The sequence below is a fragment of the Natrix helvetica genome, assembly GCF_964273705.1.
Source record: "Natrix helvetica genome assembly, chromosome: Z".
NCBI classification, from domain to species: domain Eukaryota; kingdom Metazoa; phylum Chordata; class Lepidosauria; order Squamata; family Natricidae; genus Natrix; species Natrix helvetica.
This window is the reverse complement of record NC_138554.1, coordinates 38,424,427-38,439,969: the sequence shown is the minus strand read 5'-3', so window position 1 is coordinate 38,439,969 and position 15,543 is coordinate 38,424,427. Positions and strand designations below refer to the sequence as shown.

Below are 15,543 nucleotides of genomic sequence, written 5' to 3'. Positions count from 1 at the left end.
GGGAAGGGTTTATGTTCTAAAATCAGTCCAATATACAGAAAAAAAAGGAATGATGGCTTGAAACGTGGTGTATTCTTAAAATAAAATTGGACTAATAAACACAGAAGCAGCTGCATCTACGGAGCTATTGACTGCCAAAGCATACAATCTTTCTAGCACATAATACTTCGTTCATTTGTACAGATTTTACAAGGTGCGTGCCTGAAGCTCATATTTTAACACAATGGATATTGTGATTTGTCATTTATCTGCTGAGCAGCATCAGCTACATTTTGGAAAGGTAACAGAACCAATGGGATCTGTGGTAAATCCTTCCTGCGTTTCCTTTCCCCTCCTCCTCCTCCTCTTCTTCCTCTCCCCTTCTTCCTTTCCCCTTCCTTCCTTCCTTCCTTCCTTCCTTCCTAACACCATTTCTGCTACTACCACTACCATCACTATTACCACTACCATTACTATTACTACTACCACCGCATCCTGGGTTTACTCATACTCTTTTGGAGGGTAGCTCATGACTGGGAATTAGAAAATTACACTGGTCTATTTTATAAGATGTTATTGAGGAACACAAAATCTCCCCATTCATACACAGAACTAGGTTGACATCTGCTTCTCCAGAGCCACTTGGTATCCACTATTAGATGTTCCATCTAGATGAAAGTCATACTAATTGAGAACCTTTCGCATTCGCTGTAAGCAAAGGCTCATTCACTCTCAGTCCAACCCCCCTCAAAAGGTTGTTGTTCTTGAGAAAATAGGAGGAAAATGTGTTGGGTATGTTTGTTGCCTTGAGGTATTTGTAATACAAATAAAGATGGGGTATAAATAAGTAAACAAACAAACAAACGCTGCCTGTAATTATTTCAGCTGCTCTCCTTCTTCCTTTAAAACAGGGGTGTCAAACTCAATTTCATTGAGGTCTGTATCAAGGTTGTGTTTGACCTCGGGGGACTGGGGTGGGCATGGCCAGCTCAATATCACTCCTGTCAGGGGCGCCTGTGGTAGCCCATGCTATGCCAGCGAAAACAGACTCCCGAGCTCAGACGGAGCTCTGTTTTCACTGGGAGACGATTGCAAGAGGCCGTGGCAGCAGAACATGGAGCTTGGGAGCCCGTTTTCACTGACAGAAGCACTGCAGGCCAGTCCTTCGCTGTTTCCAGGGTGGCCCCGTGGGCCATATCTAAGTATCCTGTGGGCTGGATCCGGCCCCCTGGCCTTGAATTTGACACCCCTGCTTTAAAATGTTGAATGATTAAAGATTTCTTTAAAATAATTCAATTATTAGAATTCCCCAGAAACTAACTTATATAACACTGACACATGCAAATAGCAAACTTATGAAAAGATACCTGATGCATCCAAATATGGGGATGGTCTTCGATAAAGGATGTGCAATTCCATTAATTAATACTATCGCCAGTATTCCAACTCAAAATTAATTAACTGTACAAAAATAGTGGTTAAAAGTGAAGAACCGTGGATGAAATTATGTTCTGCTTTCTGAGAATGTTTCCAGAGCAGGCTTTTATTGCACAATTATTCTGCCTCATCCATGGAAAGTCAAGGAGGCAGTCAACCCTACTATTATTCCCTAGTCAGTCATCTCAAATAGCAGATCTTGAGCGTCATAAAAGGCCTGTGTTTAATTATTTAATCGATTTTTAAAATTTATTTATATGGCCAAGAAGAAGGGATTTATAACTTCAAATGGCCTTGGGAAGATCAGAAACGTATTTCCAGTTCCAAACTAAACATCAAAATATCCTGAGCTAGCTGTAAATACATAGGGAGGGGTGAAGATGTTAAAGTAACTCTTTAACATCTTTTAATTGTGCTAGGATTTTAAAATTTAAAGCCCATGGGCCGCATGCAACCTGCAGGGATGCTTTAAGGAAAGAGTAAACCTTGACTGGCATGTATCTTTTAGTTAAATCTATCCCTGGCATTGCCCTCTGCACAATTTGATATTGATAAATGAGGAAAGACCAAATTAATTAGATGGATTAATGAGGACACGGGGAGGAGGGAAAAGAAGAGTACTTCTGCACAACAAGGAAATTGGGATGGCATTTTGCCAATCTCAGCCAGGTGCTCACTGGGGCAGTTGCTCTAATGGTATGTGGGAATTACTTTGGGAGACAGAAGGAAGAATCACAGATGAGGCAAAAGTCAGATAAGAGGAACCCACAGAAGGAGTAGGAGCATGGCAAATATACAGTATCTTAGAAGGGACCCTCCCCATAGTTTCTTGAATTGTAAAGGCGAGGAGGGAGAGATGTACTTTAGACATGCAAGATTCTATTAATGTAATCTTGCAGTAACACCAGAGCTCCTACTCCTGAGTGTGCTTTTTGACTATACTGTACTGTTGCAATTCAATGATTTCACTGTGGACACCGAGGTCTCTGGTTCTAATCATATCTCACTGTGTCAAATGTGTGAAAGCAATTTATTTTCAGTCAAATTCAGAATAATAGAATAGGATTGTACAGAAAGGGAAAATTCAGATTTGCAAACAGTGTTTGTAAATAGAATATGAAAACGCCCACCCGTTTGTCTTTCATCATGCTTTCTACTCTAAGCTGAGGAGAAAGTGTGTCTCTGTGCCTAGGGAAGAGGCCTGGGTCAGCTGCTCTCCTAATCTCATATTAAGGTTCTATGACAGCTAGAGTCACAACTGAGGTTCATTCTCCCAATTTACCTGCTCCCCCACTGGATATATACCACACATATCAACAGCATATATTCATGAGACATTCTAATGAAAAAGGCTTTCAGAAGATGTTGGATAGCCATTTGTCTGAAACAGTATAGGGTTTCCTGCCTAGGCAGGGGGTTGGACTAGAAGACCTCCAAGGTCCCTTCCAACTCTGCTATTGTATTATTGTAGATCAATGCAGAGACGTGCGGTGAGGTTTATGGCTGGTGAGGCTGGTGACGTCATCAGCGCGAGCCGCGGTCCCCTTCATGTTGACTCAGGAAGGCGGGGAATGGGACCACGTGTGTAGGAGGCTGAAGCTGCCTCAGCATCCTGCACACGTGGTCCCATTCCCCTCCTTCCTGACGCCTGAGTCAACATGAAGGGGACCACAGAGCACGCTCCCCGGGACCACGGAGCGCGCTCTGCGGGACCACGACTCACACTCCGCGGTCCCCTTCATGTTGACTCAGGAAGGCGGGGAATGGGCTGTGTGCAGCAGGGAGGCTGAGGCTAGAGGAGCCTCCTGCACACGTGGTCCCATTCCTGGACGTGTGCAGAAGGCTCCTCAGCACCTTTTCCCTTTTCCCTTTTTTTTTATTTTCATGATGAGAGCGGTGAGGCTCTGCCTCCCCTGCCTCCCTTGACCGCACGTCCCTGGATCAATGTATGAAAAGAATTCAGTATTGTGACCTTCGGACTAAGTATCTACTTTGCATAAAGCATAGCGTGATGTGACTCCTGCACTGTCAACTGTCCTTATGGAATTATCACACAAAATTTTGAGAAAGTGCTTCTCAAGGTATCTTTATAGAGCCGTGATGGCGAACCTATGGCACTCATGCCAGAGGTGGCATAAAGAGCCCTCTCTGTGGCCACGTGTGCCATCACCAGCTGCTCTTCTGGTTTTCGATGTGCGCCAGCTGATCTTCATGCATGCTGGAGCCCTAGAAACCTGAAGATAAGCTGGCCGGAGCACATGTGTGCATCACCCCTTGCTCTTCAGGTTTCCAGCGCTCCGGCATGCACATGGAAATTAGAAGACCAGGTTGCTGACATGCATGCATGCACTGGCCAGCTGCTCTCCGAGTTTCTGAGGCTCCAGCGCATGTGCATGTATGCATATACACACACACACATGTTCCAGTTTGGGCACTCAGTGCCGAAAAGGTGCACCATCACTGTTATAGATTACAGGGTGCACAACCTGGGAGCCAAGGCCACATGAATTTCCTTGTTCCCAAGAGTCTATGGTGCTCCTTCCTTTGTGCTCTTCCAAGACATCTTGACTTTTTTTTTTAACATGCCACTATCACCGCCACGTCCTCCGTTGTTGATCCTCTCATCTGGTTTCACCCATTTATTGTATTGTGGCCTTTATTACTTCATTAAGAAGTCTATATCTCTTCGCCTGAAAAAGTTCTGCGTTCCCTTTGTAACACAGTTATCCAAAAGTGGTGTCAGGCCTGCAGTCATATTCCTTTCTGGATCTTCGGCCTGCTACACTCTCTCTTATTTTACTTTGCTGTTTCATTAGTGGGGAATTGGGAGGAGTAGAAGTAGGAGTAAGGAGTAGAATGTGATGTTGTCAAAAAAAAAATTCCTTTCTAGAATCCAAGGCTGATTTAACTTTGGATGTTATTTGGAACGCTGACAAGTGGATTAACTGTTAACAATCATATATGTTTATATACGTATATTAGATTTACACTTTATACTTTCGTTTAATGAACTTCAGGTATACTTTTATGAATGTGCATGGAGAGTTGCTATCACCAACAATTTGGGATCCATAATAATTTGCTGTAAAAACACTACTTCCAGAAAAAAAAATACCTATGTTGATTGGTGACCAAAAAACCCTCATAAATTCAAAAATGAAATTATGATTTATAGTTTTGAGGATTAGTTGAGATATATTATAGTAAGAAGAGAGTCATAATGTAATTTTACAGACATAGGTCAATTTATAATTATTGTACTTATGCAGAAACTGCTTTTAAAGAAGATTGGAAGCTGTTTCTTTGTATTTCTTTCCTTTTCCTTTCTTTTTTTTTACACTTCTAGTTTTTTCTTTCCTTTGACTATTTCTCATTTCTTTTTTCCCCTCTATATTAGTTTGTATTAGTCTAAATTTTGTGTTTAATAGAGTTATTTTTAAAAAAAGCACAAACTCTACTTTCAGGTTAATACCAGTAGAGACAGCATTAAACTGGATTTCAGCTCAACATGGAAATTATATTCATGTTAGGTCATTTTGAAATCCCTGCACCAGCTTTATGTAAGTCAAATGTCAGCCTTTCCAATCTGTCATTTGGCTTAGCAAAATTACATGTTTTTACTCCTAAAACCGTTGCTATTTAAAATTGACATGACCCTAGAGATCTTGAGTTAATACACATGTTGATTTCATTCTCATCAGGATGCTTTGTGTTCCCTCTATAAAACATAAATAAATAAATAAACCACCCCAAACAGGAAAGTATATGCCCAAGGCCGATTTCCATCATCTCCGCTAACCCAGCATTTGTTATACCAAACATCCTTGGAAAACATCTGGCTTCCTAGGCCATTCATGCAAGCCAACTCTAAAAGGAGCTTTTGTGGAGGAAGCTGGCCACATGCACAGTGATACAGGCATATGTTTTTCCAGAAAGCAAGCCCAGAATAATATGCCGTGGCTCGATGACATTTTTTTGATTTTCTCCTTTTAGAAGATGCCTCATTTAGAACCACCAGATCTGGACTGTAAAAATCTGGATGGCCACTACAGCAGATAGCAGCAGTGTCTCTTTGCTCCCATCAGAGACATTATTTCTAGATTTTCTCACCTGAGATCTCCGGATATGAGATCCCTGGATAATAAACCCAATCGGGCTTTTGAGTGCTAAAATCAGCCCTCCCCCCAAAATAAGCCCTCCCCAAAATATTGCAACACAACAGCAGCCATGAGGTGAGCACGCTCGCTGCCTTCTGCACCTCAAAAATAATAAGACCTCCCTGAAAATAAGGCCAAGTGCTTATTTCAGGGGTCAAAAGAAAATAAGACCCTGTCTTATTTTCGAGGAAACACAGTAAATGGTTGCATACTGGGTCTGAATCATATCAGAGCACCCTGAGAGGAATCCTACTCTCTGTTTACAATGTAATGAGCTGTAAAAACAACACTGAGGAATAGGAGGAAGAATCTCAACCAAGACAACAACGAGATAAATGAAACTTGAGTCCAAAGCAGAAATGTAATTTGAGAAATGTCTCAGGCTTTACCATCTCTAGTTTTCTTAAAGATAAAGGCACAGAGAGGGAAAGCATATTTTAGACTTGTTACTATAACCCTACTCTAATAGTAATCTAAGCATCCGTAAATTTTGTTCCTAGTCTCACCTACCACAAAGAACTGGCAGATGGGAAAAATACTTCCTATCAAGGAAATAATCAGATAAAAGAATATCTTGAGGAAACAGATAAGCCCTTTCCTAATACACACATTTAGCTCCCAAGATCCCGTTACTGTAGCTGATAAAAGAAGAAGAAGAGACCTACATGGTATTGGTTTCTTAGTTTAGTCTGTCTTCTAAGGCTGGAATGCAGGCCAATAGTTTTCAGAAAACTCTTATTTGCAACAAACATATTTAGTTATGCTCTAAATAAATGAGTGTTTCTGGACTCTGAAATTCAGGTCACTCTAATACTAGGATAGTATCTCACTATTATAGGAAAGATGGAAAGAGAAAACAGGGAATGCAGAATGAAGCTGAAAGTTACCCTTGGCTTTTTTTGTTAATTAAAAACTTCCAGCACTTATAAATATATCAAGATTTATCATATGTATGTTAATTTTACAGTGTTTATTTGGAAAAAAAAGATCCTGTGCTACAAGGATCAAGACTTGGGACACTTGTTTAAGGTTAACTGTGAATGTGTGTATGTGGGGGGGGGGGGATCTATATTTTGTCAGATGCATTTTCCATTTGTCAGATTGCTTTCCACATTCTGCAAGGAGATACTACCTCTAAAAACTATTTCCTGACTCATGTTTATCATATGCAGTTCCTAACTTAAGAAAAGGTAGTCAGAATATTGGACCAAAAATAAGAACGTTCATTCTGAAAATATTTCGCTATTGAAGTAGCATTAGAATACGCAACTGTCAGTACTTTAGGTCTTTTATCACTGGGACATGTCATGATTTAGATAAATATTTAACTTGTTGGTAGTTTTGATTGAATTTGCCCTTCTGAATTAGGCCACTATGTTATCATCTTAGTGGCTAGATGGTTTAAAGAGGATACTGTCATGAAAGAGAGGCAGGACAAAATCACATTCCCAATAAGCTAGTAACCACAAAAAACATTTTATCAAGGCCAATAAAATATTAGTACCTAAAGGGAGACTTCACCAACACTTATAAGTTTTAAATAAATAAGATTATGACCTTTTCTCCACTGATGATTATGAACTTTACCCACAATATTTTTTAAATTAGTGGATCAAATCCAGACTCACTCATAGTTAATAGAAGCCTTGTTGAAATAGGTGCATTTAAATCAGTGGTGGGTTTCAAATTTTTTTAGAACCTCTTCTGTAGGTGTGGCCTGTTTTGTGGGAATGGCTTGGCAGTCATGTGACTGGGTGGGAGTGGTTTGGCAGTCATGTGACCAGGTGGGAGTGGCTTGGCAGTCATGTGACTGGGTGGGCGTGGGCAACTTGTAAAATGCGGTGAAACTCACTTAACAACGCTCTTGCTTAGCAACCAAAATGTTGGTTCAGAAACTCTGGCATTTGAAGTACGCAAGTCTTAAAGCCCACCCGGATCGCCTCAGCACTGCTCTGGCTACCACTATCCAGACCCGGCAACTGTGGTGACGTCATCTGCCTAGATCTGCTCCATCCTTGTTTTTTTCACCGGGGGCAGGGCTGCCGCCAAACTGGCTGCTGCGGAGATGCCGCTGTGCCCCTGCTGCTGCCGGAATAACTGCCTCCTCCTCCTCCTCCTCCTCCTCCATCGCCTCTTGCTCCTCCAACATCACTGCCAGATTTGCTGCCCAGTGCTGAGGCTGAGGTGAAGCTGTCGAAGCTCCCGCCAGCACCCCCGCCCGTGGCAGCGGTGGTGGCGCCTCTCCCTCTGCTCAGAGCACCTGAGCTGGGCCCCACATTACCCCCACCTCCTCCTCCTCCGCCACACTTTTGAGGAGCCATGGGGCCTTCTTTTCCTGTGGGGTGGGAGCTGGATGGCAGGTGCGGACCGACTGTGGGAGGGGAAAAGGGTGCCGGAGCCATGGCGAAGATGAGGTGGTGAGGAGGAAGTGAAAGCGCTTCAACTCTTTCAGAGCAACCCCGCTCAGTTTCTCCTCAAGCACCCTCACTGCCCAGTCAAACCCGACGGGCTGCCATCGTGACACCTGTCCCCTCTGCTGCCTTCCTACTGGCTCCATGGGGAAAAGAAGCTGTTGCTGCTTTGTCTCTTCCTCCCCCCCCCCCCCAGTGCAGAAAAGAACACGACTGGGAGGACTGGGTTTCCTTTGCTCCCACTTTGTCTTGATGACATCACCGCAGCTGCTCTTTTGCCCATCCGGACTGCCTCAGCGCTGTTCTGGCTACCTCCGACCATCCGCGCCCGGCAGCTGAATCGACGTCATTAAGACAAAGTGACTTGGAGGCGAAGGGGCCTCGGTGCCCTGCCTAAGCGGCGGTGGGGTCCTCTCCCGACCGGGCTCTTCCCTCAGGAAGTGAAGGTTCTTGGCACTCCAGGAAGCCGTGAAAGCAGCTGGGAGAGGCGCACAGCTCCTGGGAGGCTAAATCGAGCCATGAGCCTCTCCCAGCTGCTTTCACAGCTTCCCAGAGCGCTGAGAACCTTCCTGCCTCAACTGGACTGCGCACTCTTCTCCGCGTTCCCCTTGGCTCCTCATGACTGCAATAGACATCCAGAAGCGGCTTTTGGGGCTAATGGGGCTTGCACTTCCAGCCCAACAGCCCCCAATGCTTCTGGATATCTATTGCAGTCGTGAGGAGCCGAGGAGAGCGCAGAGAAGAGCGTGAAGTCCAGCAGAGGCAGTAATGCAAAAATGACACCTACTACTCCCTTGCAAGGGGAACGAAAGAAACTGCCTGGGTCTCTGCTCCTCGCCTCACTTGTCTGGAACTGCTGAAAGCTTTAGACTCTGGCGGCAGTGCTGGTTTCCTGCCGATTCAGCATCCCTGAAAGGCAATTCCGCATTCTCTCTTTCCTTTGCCCCTCCTCCCTTCAAAACCTGTGAGGCATTTTCTTAGCACCAGTTGCCCAGCTGACACAGCTCCCCCACATGCCTCCTCCTCCTTCCTCCTCCTCCTCACTCCCCAAAGGCTCTTCTCCTCCTTCCCAGAGCTCAGCAGGTGCCGGGCACAAGGGATGGGAGGCTGCTTTTGAAACCACACTTTGGAAAACTTCGCTGGGAAAGGAGGTGGGGAACCAGTGTGGGGAGGAATGCCCTGGAACATCCCCATGCTTTGCTGGTGGCCATGCCTCCTAGGCAAATTCCGGGAGGTCCTAGGAGGCCGGCCGTGCCGTGCAAGCTACCACCCGCGAGCAGTGACGGAATGGGCAGGGGAAGCAAGCGAGAGGGGTGGGCCAGGTGCTCCATGAGGAACAGGTTCTAACTGATTTGGTAGATTTGTGGAACCTCTTTTACCGAACCAGTTAGAACCGGAAGGAACCCACCCCTGATTTGAATTATAACAAAGGCAGATTCATTCACTGAATTAGCCAAGTTTTTCAGTTTTTGGGGAGAAGTAAACTGAAGATAAATCAGGGGTGGGTTCAAACAGGCATTACTGCCAGTTTGCTCGTGTGCATGCCCTGTATGTGCACTCTTTACATGCATGCACAGTACAATAAAAATTGTTCTGCGCATGCACAGAAGTGAAAAACAAGATGGCGCTGCCGTAGGCACTATCCGGAAAACTGTTTTGAGAGTGTGGTATTCCTGGGTCACTGCCAACCCCAGCGATCCAGGCTGCCAAACCACTACCAGTTTGGCTGAACTGGTCCAAAGATAGATAGATAGATAGATAGATAGATAGATAGATAGATAGATAGATAGATAGATAGATAGATAGATAGATAGATGATAGATAGATGATAGATAGATAGATAGATAGATAGATAGATAGATAGATGATAGATAGATAGATAGATGATAGATAGATAGATAGATAGATAGATAGATAGATAGATAGATAGATAGATGATAGATAGGTAGGTAGATAGGTAGGTAGGTAGGTAGGTAAGTAGGTAGGTAGGTACGTACATACGTACATACATACAGTACATATTGCTTGCTGCTGTGAAGAAGTTCCAGCCCACTCAGCCTTCCGTATGGTCCAACTTTGACAGCCATACATTGCCACTGGAAAAACCATACCCTTGACTATACGCACTTTTGTTGGCAAGGTGATATCTCTGCTTTTTAGTATGCTGTCTAGATTTGGCGTAGCTTTCTTCCCCAGGAGCAAGCATCTTTTAATTTCTTGGCTTAGTCCTCATTTCATATATATGTAGGCCTAATTATGTTTTTTGTTGTAATTATTGTTGTGGATGCCAAGTAAGTTAAACTGTTAGTGAGTCCTCCTTTTCAATTGTCTGTCTCCCTCTTTGCCTGCTCCGATATCTGGCAAACCTCTTCCCACCCCTCTGTTTTAATATGTATAAGAAACTCCTGGGAGAGGATATTTGTTTGCTGCTGTTGACACTTTTAAGCTGGGTTGAAGAGGCTATTGAAGCAAAAGTTTTGACTTGGGGTCTGGAGGCTGCAGGGATCTGGATGGGATGAAACAGGCTAAAGTTGATGACTAAGAAGAAGTAATTGCTTTTTCTTCAGAACCCTCCCTGTCTATTGTGACTCGGGTGGATGTTGCTTTCCCAAAGGAGCAGATCTGCAACTTGGGAGTCCTCTTGGATTTGCAGCTATTGCTGGATTCTTCATCTTTATCTGGCCAATGCATTACTGCGCCTCTGCCTGGAATAGAAGAGTTGGGCAACTCATGAAGACAAGACTGCTGCAATGGACTTTAACAGAGATGCTTTAGAAGATTATTTGGAAATCACCGTTGATGAAGACAGTAGCAACCTACCTGCTGATGAGTGTGTTGCTACAGCCACCTTGCACTTATGTTGTGGGTGCTGCATTGACTTCAGTAGATTTCTAGGTACAATTCAAAGCAGTGTTTTTAGTCTGCAAAGTCCTTCCAAGTTTGGCTCTTAGTATTTTTGGCCTGCCAAATTTTAGTGACATGATGTTGGAAGACTCCAGTGACCATCAAGAAGAGATTCGTGGCCACAGATGACTCCTCCTGGAACTATTCTATTCTGGCTCTTAGAAATAGTTCGTATATATTTATTTATACATATAATTCATAATTTTAATTCTTTTCCTAAAGGTTGGACCCAGCAGCCTGGAGCTATCATTGGAGAACATTCTCAAATTGGGGAGCGAAAAACTCGGGGAACCACACCTGAAGACAAAAGGACACAGATCCGCCAAGATTTTTTGGGAAGGAGTTTGACTATTGACACTCTGACAGACAATGAAACCCAGATTGTGGTGAGTCTCATGTAAGAAATAATTAACATCTTTAGGAGGTTTTGATCAGACAGAAAACTTTAAGGAAATGTTCCTTGTAAAAAGATGAGGGAGATAGAGAAATTGGAGCCCTTTAGGTGCTGGAAGACTTTAATCACCATTGCCTTTGCCTGATGGCTACCTCGGCTGAAGGGGATGGAATTTTGTCTCCATTAATATTTGGAATGCCACAGATTCTTCATCCTCATTATAAAACCACAGCTAGGTTGCACAGAAAAAGAGATACACACCAATCCCTTCATGACTCAGCCTGTACTTATCAAACTCATGTAAAGATCAAGAGCCCCGGGAATAAAATGCTCCCCGTTTTATTATGGATCCTATCTAAATGCCATTTTCCCTCCTTTGTTTTTTTGTCCATTGAGATCAGTGGCTCATAAGTGGAAATATATGGAGGAACCTAAAATCAGGGATTATTTTTAACAGGTGGTTTTAGTCTCTTGAATCGAACATTTCACTGTGTGATCATATCAAATCATATCAAATAGTGAACTATATTTTGAGTGGGACCACTCTAGATATAGGGTTTAGGTATATGCTTTCTTAAAAAGACTCTATTCAATACCACCCAATAATAGCACTTCCTCTCTCTCCCTGCTTCTCCCACTTCCTTTTTAAAAGCTTAACCCCAATATTTACATGAAAGATGTGCAGGCCCTCTGGAATTCATAAAACCAGTGGTGGATTCCTACTGGTTTGGCCCGGTTCAGCCGAACTGGTAGTAGCTTGGCAGCCTGGGTCGCTGGAACTAGCAGTGAGCCAGGCCTGCCACACCCCCTAACCGGTTCTTTCGACAACGCCATAGATGCCGCCATCTTGTTTTTGCCTTCTGCGCACATGCAGAGCAATTGTTGTTGTACCTTGAATGCACGCGCAGCGAGCATCAAGCATGCAAAGCACATGCGCAGCGCATCCCTGGGAGAACCAGCAGTAGCGGCTGCCGGAACCCACCCCTGGATCAAACATAGAGTTGTCTGATTTGTCAGACTTAAAAAGAGTCTGAACTTGCGAGTCCTGAAAGCTGTGAACCCAGCCATCCATATAATAGTCCTTGTTCCTCTTGGTTAGCTAAAGCTTCCCAAGGGATGACATACAGCTAGGTCCCAGTGGAGGTGAATTGACCCTTGTAGGGATGGGTTCTACTGTACTAAAGAAAGCAGATTATTTGGATCCATTTCAGGCAGTTTCAGGCCTTGACAGTACTGAAAGACGCATTGACTGCTTTATGGAATACCTTTGATGGGTATAGGAATGGGAATATTGCAAGGAATATCCTTGTAAGCGGCCCTGAGCCTCTGGGTCTTTTAAATAACAAGTGCAATAATAGTTTTAAAATAAATGCATCAACTTCCAAGCTATCTTCTTGATGAAAATAAATCCTGCAATTCGATACTGTTTATTACATCTGTCTAGAATTATGTATTTGATGTGAAGAGCTGTGCGTATGGAGTTCCTGTATGGAACATTTTAAAGCAGTTAAAAAGTTCCACACACTCAAAATGCTCATGCATGCTTCAAGCACACCTGCTCTTTTGCAGAATTGGTCACCTAAAGATGATAGCTCATATACTCCTACTGGAGACACATATATTGTATCTATTTGAACAAAAAGGTCAGGCAAAGCACATACCTTTTCTTCAGATCGGTATTCAACTATTTTTGAAAAAATAAACACATTCTATGCAACTGCTATTATTACATGCCAAGAGCTGCTTAAAACGAATTCAGATTCTGTTTCTTTAAAGATGACTTTAATGAATGGAAGCTTTAACACAAGAGATCCAAACTCAAACTCAGAAAGAATTTAATGTCTGCAGATGCTCTTAAGCAGTGGGGCAGCCTGTTTTTTTGGAGTTGTGGATGGTCCTCACTTGTTCTGACCGAGGCTTCCCAAGAACATAAAGCAAACTCCTTGTTCCCCCAAAAAAACCCTTTTATTAATTTACTGTGAATTCTGCTCATTCACATCCATCAAAGGCTTTCAAGGGAGGATTTGCAGTCACACACCTTATCTGTCTTGAAGAGCTGACAAGCCAATATCTGCAAAACTTGGCAAGGAGTCTCGGAGAGTCATGAACCAATTAAGCCAACTAATTGTCTCCTGCCTACTCCACTCTCCTTTCACTCCTATTTTATTTATTCTGGGAGGGGCTATTCATTGTCCACCTGTGGCCTAACTCCCAAGTCAACCCCTGTTCTTTAGCTGTTCCCTTCGTCTGGCAACTCTGTGCATGCACACACTGGGAACAGGCTCCAGCTATTTGTTTGCCTCACTGATGTCTGACTCTGAAGGCAGCTGATAACTGGCATATGGCTCTGGCCCCCTCTCTGCCTCTGACACAGAGCCCACATCAGAGCCTTCCCCAGATTCCAGGACTGGCACATGTTCCTCCCCAACCTCCTCACTGTCCAAATCTGCTGTCCGCTCAGCTGGCTACTGCGGGCCACAACATCACTGGAGAGTTTTTAATGAATGATTGGACAGTCATTTGTCTCTGATAGTCTCAGGATTTCTGTTTTGTGTAGAGGGTTGGATTAGAAGATGTCCAAGGCCCCTTCCAACTCAGTATCTTTATGAGTAAACTATAATAGTGTATGCTGAACCAATACAGCTATTTTTTTGTAAATCGTAATGCTTAAGATCAACTTCTAAACTAGAACCAAATAAACCACATTATTGCTTTAGGTCAGTGCTTCTCAATTATTTTCTGTCATGCCCCCCCTAGGAAGAAGAAAACATTTCGCCCCCCCCCCCGCGCGCGACTGTAAATAGTATCATTTGTCTATAAAATTGTTATAAGTACACCTCTGCATAACATAGCACACCGGTCTTTCCTCGTCTCCCACCGTAGTCACATGCTTTCTTTCCTCTTTCCCTCTTACTTGTCTATCCTTCCTTCCACCCTCCCTTCCTCCTTCCCTTCCTTCCTGCCTCCCTTCCAGTTCCCTCCTTCCTCTTTCCCCCTGCCTGCCTGCCTTCTTTCCCTCCTGCTTATCTATGCTTCCTTCCTTCCTTGCACCTCCCTCCCTTCTGCCTGCCTGCCTTCTTTCCTCTTTCCCTATCCTCCTATCCTTCCTTTCTCCCTCCCTCCTTCCCTGCCTCCCTTCCAGTTCCATTCTTCCCTCCTTCCTTCTGCCTCCTTCCTGCCTGCTTGCCTTCTTTCCTCTTTCCCTCTTGCTTGTCTATCCTTACTCCCTCCTCCCCTTCTTCCCTCCCTCCCTGCCAGCAGCTCCTCCAGCATCCCAGCTGGAAGCAGCAGCACAACAGTCGCCGTTACCAGGGGCGAAGGGGTGGCGGTGGCAAGATCGGGCGACTGCCGCCCCTTTGTCCCTTCCCCAACAGTGGCTGTTGCACTTCCGCTTCCAGACGGAATGCTGGCGGTGGAGCTGCTGGCGGGGAGGCGAGCTACGCGGTGGCGAAGACGGGCGGTCCCATGCTTCCCTTCCTCTCACCCCCGCCCGAGCAGGCTTCTTGCACAGCTCCAGCCCGCGGCTCCAATGAAAATCCACAGTCCGAAGTGCTGCCACTTCCAGGTGGGATATATTATGGCTCGCCCACGCCTTCGCCGCCGTTGCACCCAGATGGAAAGGGAGCCTTCGCGCCCCCCTTTACGGAGCCCCACTATTTGAGAACCGCTGCTTTAGGTCAAGTATAAATCCCTCCACCTGCTCCTGTGGTGCTTCATATAGTTTTACTCCATTATTTACTTCTTTTCATTGCCAATGAGCTTATTTTGTCTGTTTAATTAAATTTTATTTTACTTACAATAATAAAAGTAAACATGTACAACTGCCATGGGCTGGATAATGGAGAAGAGATCCAATGGAACAAATAAAGGATATTATTTTTAAGTGTGTGATCCCTGGAAGGAGCAAGAAAATCAAAATATTCCTAGTCTAGGTTGAGAAAAAATTAGAGACCTCTTCACATGGTGAATAGAATGTCTGCGGAGAAGTATAATTTTATGGGGAAGTTCTATGAATGATACAGAGATTAGTATCCTGTTTATGTACTTTGAAGTAAGAGTGTGAACTATTACTAAATGGAACAGTATGTTTTAATGAATTGAAATCAATGTAAAAGAAAACGCACATTGCATATTCTCACAGTGTGATGCCAAGAGTGGCCATTGCACACTATAGTTGGGAACAGGTAGTCCTACATACCAAATTATGCTTGTAACTGACTGGCTTCATTTCAGGTCACTATGGGGCAAATATGTACGGTAG

General features: G+C 44.1%; 1 protein-coding gene across 2 annotated transcripts in view; it reads left to right on the top strand.

Annotated features, from left to right (window-relative positions):
* Window positions 1-15,543, top strand: part of PLXDC1 (plexin domain containing 1) — an 85,268-nt gene that overhangs the window by 20,315 nt on the left and 49,410 nt on the right. For both annotated transcript variants that reach the window (XM_081970063.1, XM_081970062.1), the window contains exon 2: window positions 11,111-11,274. In XM_081970063.1, coding sequence (XP_081826189.1) covers window positions 11,111-11,274 — 164 coding nt within the window. The remainder of the gene's footprint in view (window positions 1-11,110; window positions 11,275-15,543) is intronic.